Genomic DNA, 14,997 nt, shown 5'->3' on the forward strand with positions numbered 1-14,997 from the left:
TGTTCAATCGGACGACTATTTTCAACCAGAGCCATACGCACCTGAAAGTGGACCCTATCAGCCCGAAAGTGAGCCCTACATAGTACCAGTGGAATCTGAAAGAAGAGAGGATGAATATGAGGACTATGGAGCCGACATGCATTCACCCGGATATCCTGATCATATGCGTTGGAAAAGATCATTATCATGAAATGCAAAAACACAGCCATAAATGATTGACTTCCTTATTCTCCCACCCCCTTCTTGGTTGTTTGTTTTTGTTGTTGCTATTCTTCCATGCCTAGATACATACAGAAATGGTTTGGTGCACCTGTTTCTCCTCCAGAACAGAAATGCACTTCCTTCTTCTGTGAGTATCAAGCTTATGTGGGAATAGCAATAAAATATTAGACTTCATTCTCACTCTTGAAATGCTTGTAAAATACTTTAGCTTACAGTCACTGCATAGAACCTAATACACAAACATGATCATGACTACATTTTCTTTTAGTAAATATTAAAAGGAAAGGAAAAGAAAAGAAACCTCTCCATAAACTGCTATCGGTGCTTTCAAGCCTGGATGCTTCATCAGTGGAGCTAATTTCACACTCCTTTCTCATCAAATGCTTCCTTGCAGTTCAGTCACATTATACATCTGTATTGGCTATGGCCATTTTCACACATCCACCTTCTTTCTTTGCTTATATCTTGCAGGGCACATACTGCTCTTATACATCTCTTAACAATCACAACCCTTAAATAATGTAGCTGACATCATTGTATCAACTGGATACGTGTGGGTTTTTTTTAAAAAAGAAAAGAAATAGTGGCTTAAGTCTCCTTGTTTTAGAGACATTAACATTTATTCCAAATTGCAGTCAATCCTGCAGAGATGAAATTGCATGTTTGTGTTGTATATTTAGTATGATTCCTCTTCCCCCAGAACATAATGTTTCGTAGTTATCAGAAAAAAAGCAGTTGGAAATTGTTTGCAAGACTATGGATATAGAATTGCTGCTTTTATATTTTAACTGCAAATTGTGAATTTCACTGCCTTATATTATTTATTTCTGAAACAAAAGAGGCATTTTTCAATAAAACTACTGAAAATTTATAAAGGTTGTGAGTATTATTGCTGGGAAGGTTCCAAACTTCAGAGGTTTTATTGTCATGGAAAATAAATCATCGGAAACTTTATACTCATTTCTGGAGAACCTTTTTAGATATAAAACTTGCAGCATATTGAAGTCTAGAATGCTAAATAATGAGAAGTAGATTATTTTAGGGGCTCAGGTCAGCATTAGATTTCAGTAAATAGTTTCTATGCTCTGGTGATATATTTTATGCTCCTGCTATATACAGGCTCATGCTAGGATAGTGGTTGTTCATTTCCCAAAAATATATGAACTAGTGAATGCCTTCCACTCCACACTAGGAAAATGAAAGTGGCAAGTGGGGAGGGGTTATGTGATATTTCAGCAAATGTCTGAAATGAGTTTTTAAAGGATTAGGCACATTCCCAAGCAGCTTCTTATAAAGTGGTGCTGTGTTGATTTTTTCACACAATGTGTAAATGTATGTCATTCAGTGTTGCCTTTTTAGATTCCTTTAAACATGAATTTAAATTATTGAGAATAGATATTTCAATGGCTATTAGCTACAACTGACAAAATGGAAACTCACCATCAACAAGAATATATTATATCTGCATACCAGAAGCTGGATGTCAACAAGAAGGAAGACATTGTCTGATTAAGGTCCCAAAAACAAATTGTTGGGCAAGACAAACAGTGCACTTTGTTGAAGTGTTCTTTAACTCTAGCCTTGTAGACTTACAAGAGAATCCTGCAATTGCTAAGGAAAGGATAGCTTAGGGTTGCTGTGTGTTTTCCGGGCTGTATGGCCATGTTCCAGAAGTATTATCTCCTGAATGTTTTGCCCACATCTATGGCAGGCATCCTCAGAGGTTGTGAGGTATATACATGGAACATGGCCATACAGCCCGGTAAACACACAACAACCCTGTGATCCCGGCCATGAAAGCCTTTGACAACACAAAGGGTACCTTAGTTTGAAAATAGCAGTGACTCAACTCTTCTGACCGCCTCTTTTCTGGTAGTATTTGAATCATTCTCATGGCTCATTTTAATGATCAGAAGTTCACATTCTGAAGCAGAGAAATATGATTTTCCTATAAACCAAACATAAGAAGAAGCCACTTAAATCCAGCCACTTTTCCTCCACATTCTTCATTCCAACTGAGTTATTCAATGGAGCTGAGTAGCAGCAGAAAAGAACAAATCTCACCCAGGGGTAACTAAACTGACAATTGAAGGATCTGGACAAAGAGAAAGAAAAACAGCATCCAGTGTCAACTGGAATGTGTAACATAATATTAAACCCTTTCACTTCTCCATTACTGGTACCATCACAAGTACCATCACAATGTTTTCTTGGGTTGCTTCCCAAGATGTATTCAGTTCCTCTGAGACTGAGAAAGTATGACTTGCTCAATTTCACATGTAAAACACCCCATCTCCAGGATTCCAACCAGTGGCTGTGGTGGATTTCTATGGTTGAGCAGGGGTCAAACTCTAGCCTCCTTGAATCCTAGAGGCTGCTTTATTTTATCTTGTTTTAATCCTTTAGAGAACCCAGGCTAGTAAAACCATGCTGTGTAGATTTCCACATGGATTATATTATGCAATTCTAATTGAGTGACAAAGAGTGAGTCTATACTATGTTCCACATGATCCAGTTAGGCCTAGACTGTATGACCTCACCTTCCATGTTGCTAATCCCACTCCCAGCTAGTTACCCTGTTCTGCCATCAGCACAGGTATACATGCCACCAGGACAAAGGAGTGAGGTGGTCTTCCCACCTTCTTACAAGTCATGTGAGTTAATGTCAGAATAGCCAGGAACATGCACAAAGCTCTGGGCTGACTGGGATGGCAGTGACATGAGCACAATCCATCCCCTTTTCCCTGCACTGATGAGCAGAAGAAAAAGATGATGGTGATGGGGTTCCACATGGACAGTTTGAATCAGACCCAATCCATCTGTCCACATTGCCCCAAAGGAAACTCTGGATCATACCCCAACTTTGCTTGAAGTGGGCCAAAGACAGTTTAACCTTCTACAGTACAAGAAAGACAGCCAGAAGTCAACTCAAGGTGGGTCCAAGCCTTTATGCCCATGTAAATTTACCCAAAGCTGCATAAACAAATCCACAATCAGGCTGTACAACCAACTGTGCGCACATCCACATCTGTTCATGATCCATATGCAGATCTGCATTCCTAATGGCATTGTATATGCAATTCTACTTTTACATACTTGAACTGAAAATGGATATTTAGTATTGGACAAAATGTTTCCTCTATGCCGGTCTGTATGACAGTTGGAGATCAGCTCAGTTTAGAAAATCTAAGTGCTGCAAACAACCCAGGACTGCTACTCCAAATTGCAACTCTGTCTCAAGTTCCCTCTCCCCCTCTGTCATATTTAATGCCACATACGGGTCCTTCTGTTATCCTATTCATTCTTCTGCGCTTCTGCTCAAATAACAATTCACTGTGAAGGAGTTCAATCAAATAATGATAATACTTTATTTTATATCCCGCCACCATCTCCCCGAAGGGGACTCAGGGCAGCTAACATGGGGCCAAGCCCAAAAGAAGAACTAGGTATAACAAGTTAAAACATATATAACAAAAGCAACACGACAATCAAATAAAATAATTTCAAGTGCAATTTTACAAAAAAAAACCCATAATAACCGGATAAAAGAGAAGATAATAAAAACTACTTCACAGTCAATGGATAAAATGGAAGGGGGGTCAAGTCAAAAGTGCATAGTTACTAGACTGTTTAATAAAGTGCCTAGACAAAGTGCCGCGAAATTGTCTGGGAGAGTTTGGGATAGGATGGGGTAGGAAAAGAGATAAAGTGTGAAATAGCAGTATGTCTATCAGAAGGGTCTGTCGTGTTGTTAATTATTCGAATGCAAACTGGAAGAACCATGTTTTTAGCTGTTTAATAAAGGCAGACAGGTTTGGGGCCAGTCTAATCTCCCTCGGGAGGGAATTCCAAAGCTGAGGGGCCACCACAGAGAAGGCTCTCTCCCTCCATTAAAGAAGATAATATGTGTTTGAGAAACCTAACCCCAAGTTGATGGCTCTTTGAGTGTGTGAGCATAACATTTGAGCTTCACATTCTGGGAAAGTTGCAGTGAAATAAACACAAATATTAACCAAATTTACACCCCACACTCCTTCAGCATCACTGCCAGGCGATCCTTTTGGCTTGCAATGGAGGAAGATATCAGAGCATGAAGTTAATTAAGTAAACTACCAACGCCCGAGGCATTTCACAACAAAAATTTATTTGGCTTGGAGACACCAAAATTCATTTGTGAATGGATTACTACAAATTTCAGTAAAAAGTTTTGAAGAATAGTAGAATTAAAATATGTAGAAGTTTATTTAAGGTATTAACTTAGAAGAAGTAGATATTAGAATTAGCTGGAAAGTTGGAAGTCTCTTGTCAATCCCACCCCCTTTGGTCTGAAGTTTATACATGTTATAATATAACGTATATGGTAGGGAGTTGTTGTTTTTTTTGGAGTGGTACTGTTAATTACTTCTTGGGAGGAGAGCAATGGCCAACCTTGATAAAACAGTGAAGAGCAGAGACATCACACTGGCAACGAAGGTCCGCATAGTGAAAGCAATGGTATTCCTCATAGTAACCTATGGATGTGAGAGCTGGACCATAAGGAAGGCTGAATGAAGGAAGATAGACGCTTTTGAACTCTGGTGCTGGAGGAAAATCCTGAGAGTGCCTTGGACCGCAAGAAGATCCAGCCAGTCCATCTTCCAGGAAATAATGCCAGGCTGCTCACTGGAGGGAAGGATATTAGAGGCAAAGTTGAAGTATTTTGGCCACATCATGAGGAGACAGGAAAGCTTGGAAAAGATCATGATGCTGGGGGAAAAGGAAGGAAAAAGGAAGAGAGGCAGACCAAGGCCAAGATGGATGGATGGTATCCTTGAAGTGACTGGCTTGACCTTGAAGGAACTGGGGGCGGTGACGGCTGACAAGGAGCTCTGGCATGGACTGGTCCATGAGGTCACGAAGAGTCAAAAACGACTGAACGACTGAGCAGCAGCACTGTTAATTTAGGTTAAATGTATGTTGTGCTTGTTTCTTTTATATTATATATTTTGTGTTCAAATAAAGATTTAGAAATAAATTGATTATACTATATAACATGATTTTTGTTCTTGGGTTAAAAATGTCATTTCCTAATTGGTTCTGTCATAAAAACATGGAAAATGTTTATTAAAGTACAAAAATTATCTCATTGAGTCTCAACCAATTCAACATAGTTTGTGGCAGCCATGAAAATGAAGTTTGTGGAGTATAACAACTACTTTCAAAGTAAGATCTGCACAATTAAATAGGAACAACACTTTCAAATCAGGAACAGACTTTTTTTTTTAATTGTTACATAGTGTTTTTATAGCAGAAAGCACTGTTTTCCTATGCAGGGTAGGAATATGGTTAGATTTTGGAGAGAATGGCTCCTATTTCCCATTTTTAAAATGATGTGTGAATTGGAGCACGATGACATTATGTGATTGACATGATAAACAATAACAGAAAACAGAAAGTATGCGTCATTTCTATTAGTTACAAAACACAGCTGAAGTCTCCACGTTTGGGAGAGAAAGAAATAATGATTTATGATTAATTTCCCCAAACCTACAGTATGTCCCACATGGATCTTGTCATTTGTGTTCTTTGAAGAACAGATAAAACAAATATGCCAGGAGAAATCGATTAAAACTGAAAACCAGTACTCTCCATGCACATCCATTAATCTCTTATGAGAGCATTGTTTTCCATTTGTTTTGGTGTCAACACAAATTAGCATTAGTTGAGCTCATCTCCTTCAGATAAAAAGGAATCATAAAACTACTTTATGAACCTGTTTCCCATGCACCCAGAACTGATGGCTAGATCAGAATGCTTGATCATTACAATAAAATTCCAGACAGCCACAACAGTGATAAAATGGGAGGTATTCTTCCTTTCATCCTTCCAAGTTTCTATGATCTCCATTCCTTAACTGCTCTTCGTAACCCTGGCCTTAATATTCCCTTTCCTATATACATCTTATTTAAAACTGCAGTTTCCCCAGTTCATTTTACACATATATGGTAGAATTAGAATAGTTCCACCTGCCCAGAAATGTTCTTCTTTTCACTTTTGAAACACTAAATGTCCACTAGATATGCTGAATGGAAACGAGGTTCAGAAAGGATTTTTTTCAAACTCAGCATGGAATAAGTACAGTACCTGCAAATATAATATTGTAGTGAGAGGCAGCATGCATTTTTAAAAAACATTGGAGCCATGAATCTGGACAAGAGACATATACATACACCATAGAGCTGAATAGCCCTATTCACTCTAGAGGTGGGAAAATACGGCCTTGCTTCTTGGTGGCTTGTGAGATTTTATATTTTTCTCCTGCACTTATATTAAATCAATTTTAGTGGGGTCTTCCTATTTTGTCAATATATTTGTGCCATTTGTTTAATATCTGGAAGTCCTCCCATTGACTAGACTGTTCTTCTTAGTTTTTACAAGTATACTCACTGCAGCCATTCACATTTTAAAATCTATCTTACATTTTTTGTGCAGTCTATTTCTCAGAAATGTCCTTCAAGCATTGCAAATGTATGCCTATTGATAACTGGCAAAAAGAAGGAGAAAACATGGAGGCAGTGACAGAATTTATATTTCTAGGCACAAAGATCACTGCAGATGCAGACTGCAGCCAGGAAATCCGAAGACGTTTACTTCTTGGCAGGAGAGCAATGGCCAACCTTGATAAAATAGTGAAGAGCAGAGACATCACACTGGCCACGAAGGTCAGCATAGTGAAAGCAATGGTATTCCCCATAGTAACCTATGGATGCGAGAGCTGGACCATAAGGAAGGCTGAGCGAAGGAAGATAGACACTTTTGAACTCTGGTGCTGGAGGAAAATCCTGAGAGTGCCTTGGACCACAAGAAGATCCAACCAGTCCATCCTCCAGGAAATAATGCCCAATGGCTGCTCACTGGAGGGAAGGATATTAGAGGCAAAGCTGAAGTATTTTGGCCACATCATGAGAAGACAGGAAAGCTTGGAAAAGATCGTGATGCTGGGAAAAGTGGAAGGAAAAAGGAAGAGAGGCCGACCAAGGACAAGGTGGAGGGACGTTATCCTTGAAGTGACTGGCGTGAACTTGAAGGAACTGGGCACGGAAATGGCCGACAGGGAGTTCTGGCATGGACTGGTCCATGAGGTCACGAAGAGTTGGAATCGAGCAGCATCAGCCTGGTCTTTAAAATGCATGCATTTTTCTGTGACAAGATTTGAGAGATGAGAAAAAGCTTCCTTCACCAAGACTATCAATCCAATGAGATTTCTTCCCAGCCCCAATCCACTGAATGGATGGTTCATACTCTCTGGTATAAGAGCATTAGCCAATCAATTGGAAAGATTCACACAGACACGTGTTTCCATGCATTGTTCCTCAGTTATCCTTTAGTTGCATTGCTGAAACTTGTCCGGATAAAAGGATGAATAGGTTTTAGATATGGTTATTGCCACTAAGCCATGCATAGGGCTGAAATGTTAGCTGCCAAGGTTGACTACAGAGTTTCATCTACAGTGGCCTCAAATGCACTCGTTATTATCTTGTAGCAATTAAAGCCAAAAATTATAATTGAGATCTTTATGCCAATTGCCAAATCACACCTTAGCTGAAGGGTAGGAAACGGTTTCCCTTTGTAAATATTAGAGCAAATAAAGCTGTTTGAAAGGAAGTTATCATTTTCACTATAACAATTAGAGGCCCAACCCAGAAAATCCAATCCACACATGATGAAAGCAGGTTTTTACAAACAGATTTGTGGTATCAGGATGAGGAGAAGGCACTATTCATGGCACAACTGATCATTGCTCCCCAGTCTACAAACAGGTAATAGAAAAGATGTGCCAGTTGTGTCTTTTTCTCTGGCGTTGCCAAGTCAAGTGTTCATTTGTTTCAATCCAGCAAGAACAAATGATTAGTGAAAACAGGTTTTCACACTAATTATCACCCTTTCTGGCTTATTCACATAATGTATGTCATACCTATGTATCATCATCACCACAATTATCTTTCCATATGAGCCTTCCTTAAGCTCTAATGCCTTCAGGACAGGAATCTCTCTTTTCCACCAATTTCACAGACATATTTGGAAAGAATATGTATTTTTGGTGTTTGATCCCAGGTTCTTAGAAAGTTTAGAATGGCTCCTTTGCAATCTTTTCAGCCACAAGTTAAGGCTGTTTTTCCCAGTAATATTTTAATGTCCCCCGCCTGCTCCCTGGTCATTAGTTTTATACTATTTTAATCTCAGCTTTTGCTATATATTTACCCATCTGTGTTTTTATTATACAGTAGGCACTTGATATCTACTGGTCATTTATTTATTTACATCACTTTTACCCCGCCTTTCTCCCCAAGGGGACTCAAAGCGGCTTACAATAAATAGGCAAAAATTCAATGCCTAAAAACAATCATCAGTTTCAGGATCTCACATGGATACCAAAATCTGTGGATGTTCAGTTCCCATTAAATAATTATTATTTTTGTAAAAACAGTGTCTTTTATGTAAAATGGCAATATTAAACGCTTGCTTTCTACATTTTCTTTTAGAAAATGTTCAAGCTGTGCATGGTCACAGAATCCATAGATACTGAAGTTCAACAACAAACTTTTTTTCTTTTCTAAGCTGTCTTGAGTCCCAATCTAGATCTAAGTGAGTCAAGTTTCAATCCCCACAAAGTTACCTAAAGAAATATCTATATCTATTTTCATGGTAAACATATTACTACTGCTGTATTCAGTTAAAAATTACAGCCTGCACATGAATTCTGTCCCAGCTCATCACTTAGCCCCCAACAGTGTAAACATTAAAATAACTATGAAAAAATATTTGGTAGTGGAATATCATACACACATATACAGGGCACTTGGGGATCTCTGAATGAGGGCCAGGATTTCTATATATGTCTAATAAGAATTAGTAGTATGCAACAATTGGGGGGTGGTGGCTAAAGTTAAATTAGTGAAATGACTTCAGGAATAAGTACCATGTTTCACCATTTCCTAAATCAATTTATGAATCCATGTCTTCCAATTCACCTTGCTATCTAGATTTCTGCATGCAAAGCACACCATCTAGAACTCAGCTATCCCTCTTCCTCTTCATCCACGTGTGCACTTATGATCACACAAAAAAATATTAGTTTGAAGTTCTGAACCGATCTCTAATACATATATGACTATAGCTATTCCCAAGATTATGGCAGCAGAAAACATTACAATGAACAAATAAATTGATATGAATTGTCTCTACAACATGTCATCTGCTTTCACATTACAACATTTAACTGTTTTTTTTCCAGATTCAACTATAAATTATCTTTGAAAAATTACCACATAATTTGGTCATACTTGTCTCCTTAAAACAATACCTTAAACCATTTTAAAACCAGTTTTAAGAAGACGTTAGAAAAGTTAATATTTTTGGATATCATCTCCTGGAGTCCCTCAGCCACCATGACCCCTGGCCATAATGTGAGCAAGTGACAGTTTAATACCATATTCTATAGATAGCTGGGCAAGGACCAGAGTAGTGCATACAAGAGACTTTTCCAAGTTCTGGTCTGAAAATGTCCTTACATACTAACTAAAGTTATTTTCTTTTCTGCCATGAGCCAACTATTTGAGGTTCAGAAATACATATATCCCAAGGCTGTATTTCTTCAACTAAGCTTCTGGCTTATACACAATGAAGATGATGCCATCAATCACATACGATGTAGCAATTTAATTCCAAGGTGATTTAAATGATTTCCTGGGACTTTAGAAGTATGGATTCCCTGAGAGAACAAGGATATATTAATGTAAAACTTGGAGCAGTTGGCACTTTGATTATAAAGGCTGTGTTGTAATTACATCTTGAGCAACAAAGTCCAAGATTGCTTCAGCTTGCTCTTGGGAGATGCATCTAGTGCTTATTCCTTCTGCCAGATGGAGAAAAAAAGTCTCCTCCCAGCCCTCTGGTCAACATGACATCTTCAGTACATTATGGTAAGATATGAAGTTACCACCCTAATCCCTACCCATTTATCTATAAAAAATTGGTATTAAAATGTCAGGTTCTCACCTTATCTTACCTTTGTGATAGGAAGTGCAGTATGCATGTGTTTCTGCTATCTCTCCCTCCCTCTCTCAGCGTTTATTTATATATAGAAAAGTAATGATGGTACAATTGTTCAAGATAAAGGACATAATTTATCCCTGTCAGACAATTGGCCCAATCTAGATGCTACATGAGAACTTGTTGATCTCAGCTAGAAGATCATATGAAGGAAAGGTGAAGGGTAAATTTGCAAGGATTGTTCATGCAATGGCAGAGAGTAACTAGGACTTTATAAATGTAGAGCTATGCTGCACTTTATAAACTTTATAAATGTAGAGCTATGCTGAACTTAAGGAGCCCCTGATGGCACAGTGGGTTAAAGCACTGAGCTGTTGAGCTGCTGAACTTGCTGACTGAAAGGTTGGTGGTTCGAATCCAGGGAGAGGGGTGAGCTCCCACTGTTAAACCCAACTTCTGCCAACCTAGCAGTTTGAAAACATGCAAATGTGAGTAGATCAATAGGTATCGCTCCAGCAGGAAGATAGCAGTGCTCCATGTAGTCATGCCAGCCACATGACCTTGGAGGCATCTATGGACAATGCCAGCTCTTTGGCTTAGAGATGGAGATGAGCACCAACCCCCAGTGTCAGACACAACTAGACTTAACGTCAGGGGAAAACCTTTACCTTTACTACCCCGTTTAACCGCCGAAAATAAGACCTACCCCGAAAATAAGCCCTAGCATGATTTTTCAGGATTTTGAGGGTGCCCAAAATATAAGCCCTACTTCAAAATAAGCCTAGTAGTTACAATTCATAAAAATATCAATTTGGAAAAAAGACATCCCCTGAAAATAAGCCCTAAAGTATCTTTTGGAACAAAAATTAATATAAGATCCTGTCTTATTTTCAGGGAAACAGGGTATGCCGAATTTGTGCTATATGTGAGCTGAAGTGTGAGCTTTGGTATACTTGATTCTTTATTTCTGAACTTATTATTAGTATTTAGTTACATTTGTATCTCACCTTTTTTCCAATGAATTCAAGATAGCCAGATCTAAGGGGCCGGGCTGTGGCGCAGCTGGTTAGTAGCCAGCTGCAATAAATCACTACTGAGTTCAAAGCCTGGGTTGGATTGAGCGACCAACCATTAAATAGCCCCAGCTCATTGTTTACCTAAGCAACCCGAAAGACAGTTTCATCTGTCAAGTAGGAAATTTAGGGACCGCTTATGCAGAGAGGCTAATTCAACTAATTTACGTCACCATAAAAATGTCCAGCAGCGTGCAGTGCCGGAAGATGAGGAAGTACTCCATCAAGGACTCAACATCACAATGGATGATGAAGCAGCAGCTCCTCCTGTGGCCGAAATCGAGCATACCCTCATAAAGCCAGAAGCTGGAAATGTTAAATAGCCTCTGTGTCTCTGTCTCTGTGTGTCGTATGTCTATGGCATTGAATGTTCACCATGTATATGCACATTGTGATCTGCCCTGAGTCTCCTTCGGGGTGAGAAGGGCGGAATATAAATACTATAAATAAATAAATAAATAAATAAATCTAGGTTATAGAGTCCTGCCCATGATATTCTCATAATAGTCTTGTGAGGTATTTCGTACAGGTAGTGACCAGCCCAAGGCTACCTCACATCTTTTTTGACTCATTGGGGACTAAGATCTTGGTCTATAATTGGTCTATAATTTTTGACATTGGAATGGATCTGTTCCTTGTTTAAATTTGTATTTTTAAAATGTTTAGGCCCCTTATCTTTTTTCTTTTCTTATCTGCTTTAATAATATTTCTAGAACTGATATTAACAGTAGCGAGGACAATGGACAACCCTGTTTTACTCTTTTTCCAATGTTACAAGTTTGGAAAAAGTATTATTACCAAATTATTATGGTTGTTTATACCCCACATTTTCTCTCCAAAGGATACTCAGTGTGGCTTACATTAAAAGCATTTCAACACAGTTTAAAATCTACAAATATACAAACATTCAAACAAAATTAAACAAGGTTGTTGCATGTTTTCTGGGCTGTATGGCCATGTTCTAGAAGTATTCTCTCCTGATGTTTTGCCGACATCTATGGCAGGCATCCTCAGAGGTTGTGAGGTATGGAAAAACTAAGCAAGGAATGTTTATATATATCTGTGGGAAGTCCAGGGTGAGAGAAGAACTCTTGTCAGTTGGAGGCCAGCGTAAATGTTCCAGTTAATCACCCTAATGCAAATAGCCTTTTAGAGTTTATTAAAAAACTGCAAAACAGTGAATCTGGGAAAAGTTAACTGCGAAGTAGTGAGGGAAAACTTTATTGCCTTTTTTGTATTCTGGCCAGTGAATTATGAAAACTGAAATTCTAGAAAGAACCTTTCCAAACTGTGTTGGATACATCACTAAATATTCTTCACCATTTTCTTAATATTTAATTCTGTAGCTGTATTCCTTTACTCAGGATCCCCTTGCACTATGTGTAAATGTGCTCGGGAAGGCTGCAGAGAGCATATATGCTATAAGGCACCAGATCCTTTCTGACCTTGGGAGCTAAGGAGGATCAGACCCAGTTAGTTCTCAAATGGGAGAACATCAGCCAAACCTGGCATTGTAGGCCACATTTCAGGGAAGAAACTGGCAACACCTCATCTGAGTATATTTCTTATTGAAGAAAACCCAGTGAAATTAATGGGTGACTTGAAGGCACACACACACACACACACACACACACAACAGAGGGTTATAAGGACCCTTTTGAAACTTTAGGATGTATTCAGCAAAAGTGGACTTTTTCCACATGGGATCCTCCATTAGACCAAAACCCATTCATAAATTGTAGGAATGTATCTCGCTTAAAGGTAAAGGTTTTCCTCTGACATCAAGCCCAGTCATGTCTGACTCTGGGGTGTGGTGCTCATCTCCATTTCTAAGCTGAAGAGTTGGCATTGTCCATAGATGCCTCCAAGGTCATGTGGCCGGCATGACTGCATGGAGTGTCGTTACCTTCCCACCGGAGCAGTACCTATTAATCTACTCACATTTGCATGTTTTCGAACTGCTAGGTTGGCAGAAGCTGGGGTTAACAAAGGGAGCTTACCCCACTCCCTGCATTTGAACTGCCTACCTTTCGGACAGCAGCTTAGCGGTTTAACCCTCTACGCCGCCAGGGACTCACTTAGGAAACATGAAAAGTCTGAATAAAATGTGATTTTCCACAAATAGCAAACTGTAAATGCTTGGGAAAATTCAGGAAAATACTCATGTGTATGTTAGGTAAATAAAGAAGAGATTATTGTTTAACTTCTAGATATAGCTACTTTGGGAAGCCTACAAAATGAGCTGCAGTGAAGATAGAACAAACACTTTTGGGTCAAAGTGAGTAAAGACCTATCTGATATTACATTCTGCTCATACAGTGGCTGGCTAGTTGCCAACAGCCAATTGAACTAACCTAACTACCATAAACTACTAGCATCAAATATAATAATATTATGTTTTTTGTGACTGTCCAGTTCTGGCAAGTGCTATCAAGTGGTCAAATCTTGCCTTTTTCCCAAGGCCTGTGGATTGAGGATTGAGCTCAACCTCTTTGGCTCAGCAGGAATGCTACCTAGAATAAGAACATGGTTAGTTTTTTCTTTTTCTTTTCAGCAACAGATATTCTCTTACCAAGCAATCTTATGGATTATGTTGTTGCACCACTCTTTCCTGTCTTTTCATTGGAACCTTATTCATGGTATGTTTCCTCCTCATGAACAAAACACATAGAGGTTGGATTTACTCAGCTTCCAAAAGAGAACTGTCCCTTCTATTCTGAACCAATCTTCACCCATGTATGGGTGTTTTTGTTCCTGGACATCATAGAGGTAATGGTGGTGAGTCCAGAATGTGGGAATGGGATCAGTCATGACATATTCTTGAAACACTTTGGCCCATCTCCAAATGTGATAGTCTCAGGATGGTTAATGGAATCTTCTGACTCCCCTTCATGTTATGGTTGAGCCTTCTGGCTCTGATACTAGGAGACGAGGTCGTAAGACTCCTCGAGAGTCAGACTCTTTTGAGGAGCGTGAAAGGAAACGGCTCTGAGACTTATTTGCAGAACCAACAGACGAAGATTCCTTTGAGGGTTTTACCGAGGGAATGGAGGAAGAGATGGTTAGCTCAGAGGAGGATGATATGGAATGGACTCGTGTGAGGGAGGATTTGGGTGTCACTGGCAATGATAGCATGGGAGGCGACTGGCGGGTTGCAGGATCGGACCCGTGGACGGGCTGGAGGGATGGAACGGGATCCACAGCTGGGGATGCTGTGGGGCGTAGTCAAAGGTGTTCTAGTTCTGATGAGGATGATGATGAGGAAGCACCTGGAATTAGGATAGCAGCTGACAGCGATGAGGAGTTATGAACTGGCATAAAATGGGGTTAATTGCGTTGGGCAAGGTAATCTGGACGAACGCTTGGGATCTTGCTGGGGAACTTCCTGAAGACGGGTGTGATTCGTTTGCTGGATACCTTGGACCTCCGTCGTCTTTTTGACGGACATTAATTGCCTACTCTGGATTGACGCTGGACTGACTGACTGACTACGACCTCGGACTGTCCCTTCTGTGGCTATCGGTGAATCTTGTGAACTTAAGACGTCTGTACCTGGCTTTCGACCTTGGACCGGATTGGGACCCTGCTGACCGTTGCTACCCCGATTGATGTGCCTGGACCCGGATTTCGCTTGTTGCACGGAGGAGTAACAACCTGAGTTACTCAATTG

General features: G+C 39.6%; 1 protein-coding gene across 5 annotated transcripts in view; it reads left to right on the plus strand.

The window, feature by feature from the left end:
- col12a1 (collagen type XII alpha 1 chain) overlaps nucleotides 1–1,097 on the plus strand; it is a 143,664-nt gene extending 142,567 nt beyond the window's left edge. For 4 of the 5 annotated variants that reach the window (XM_062981643.1, XM_062981678.1, XM_003215683.4 and 1 more), the window contains one exon: nucleotides 30–1,097. In XM_062981643.1, coding sequence (XP_062837713.1) covers nucleotides 30–190 — 161 coding nt within the window. In that variant the 3' untranslated portion in view covers nucleotides 191–1,097. The remainder of the gene's footprint in view (nucleotides 1–29) is intronic. The other variant, XM_008122161.3, reaches the window with a different exon arrangement.
- The last annotated feature ends 13,900 nt before the right edge of the window (nucleotides 1,098–14,997 follow it).

Source organism: Anolis carolinensis, chromosome 1, assembly GCF_035594765.1.
Source record: "Anolis carolinensis isolate JA03-04 chromosome 1, rAnoCar3.1.pri, whole genome shotgun sequence".
NCBI classification, from domain to species: domain Eukaryota; kingdom Metazoa; phylum Chordata; class Lepidosauria; order Squamata; family Dactyloidae; genus Anolis; species Anolis carolinensis.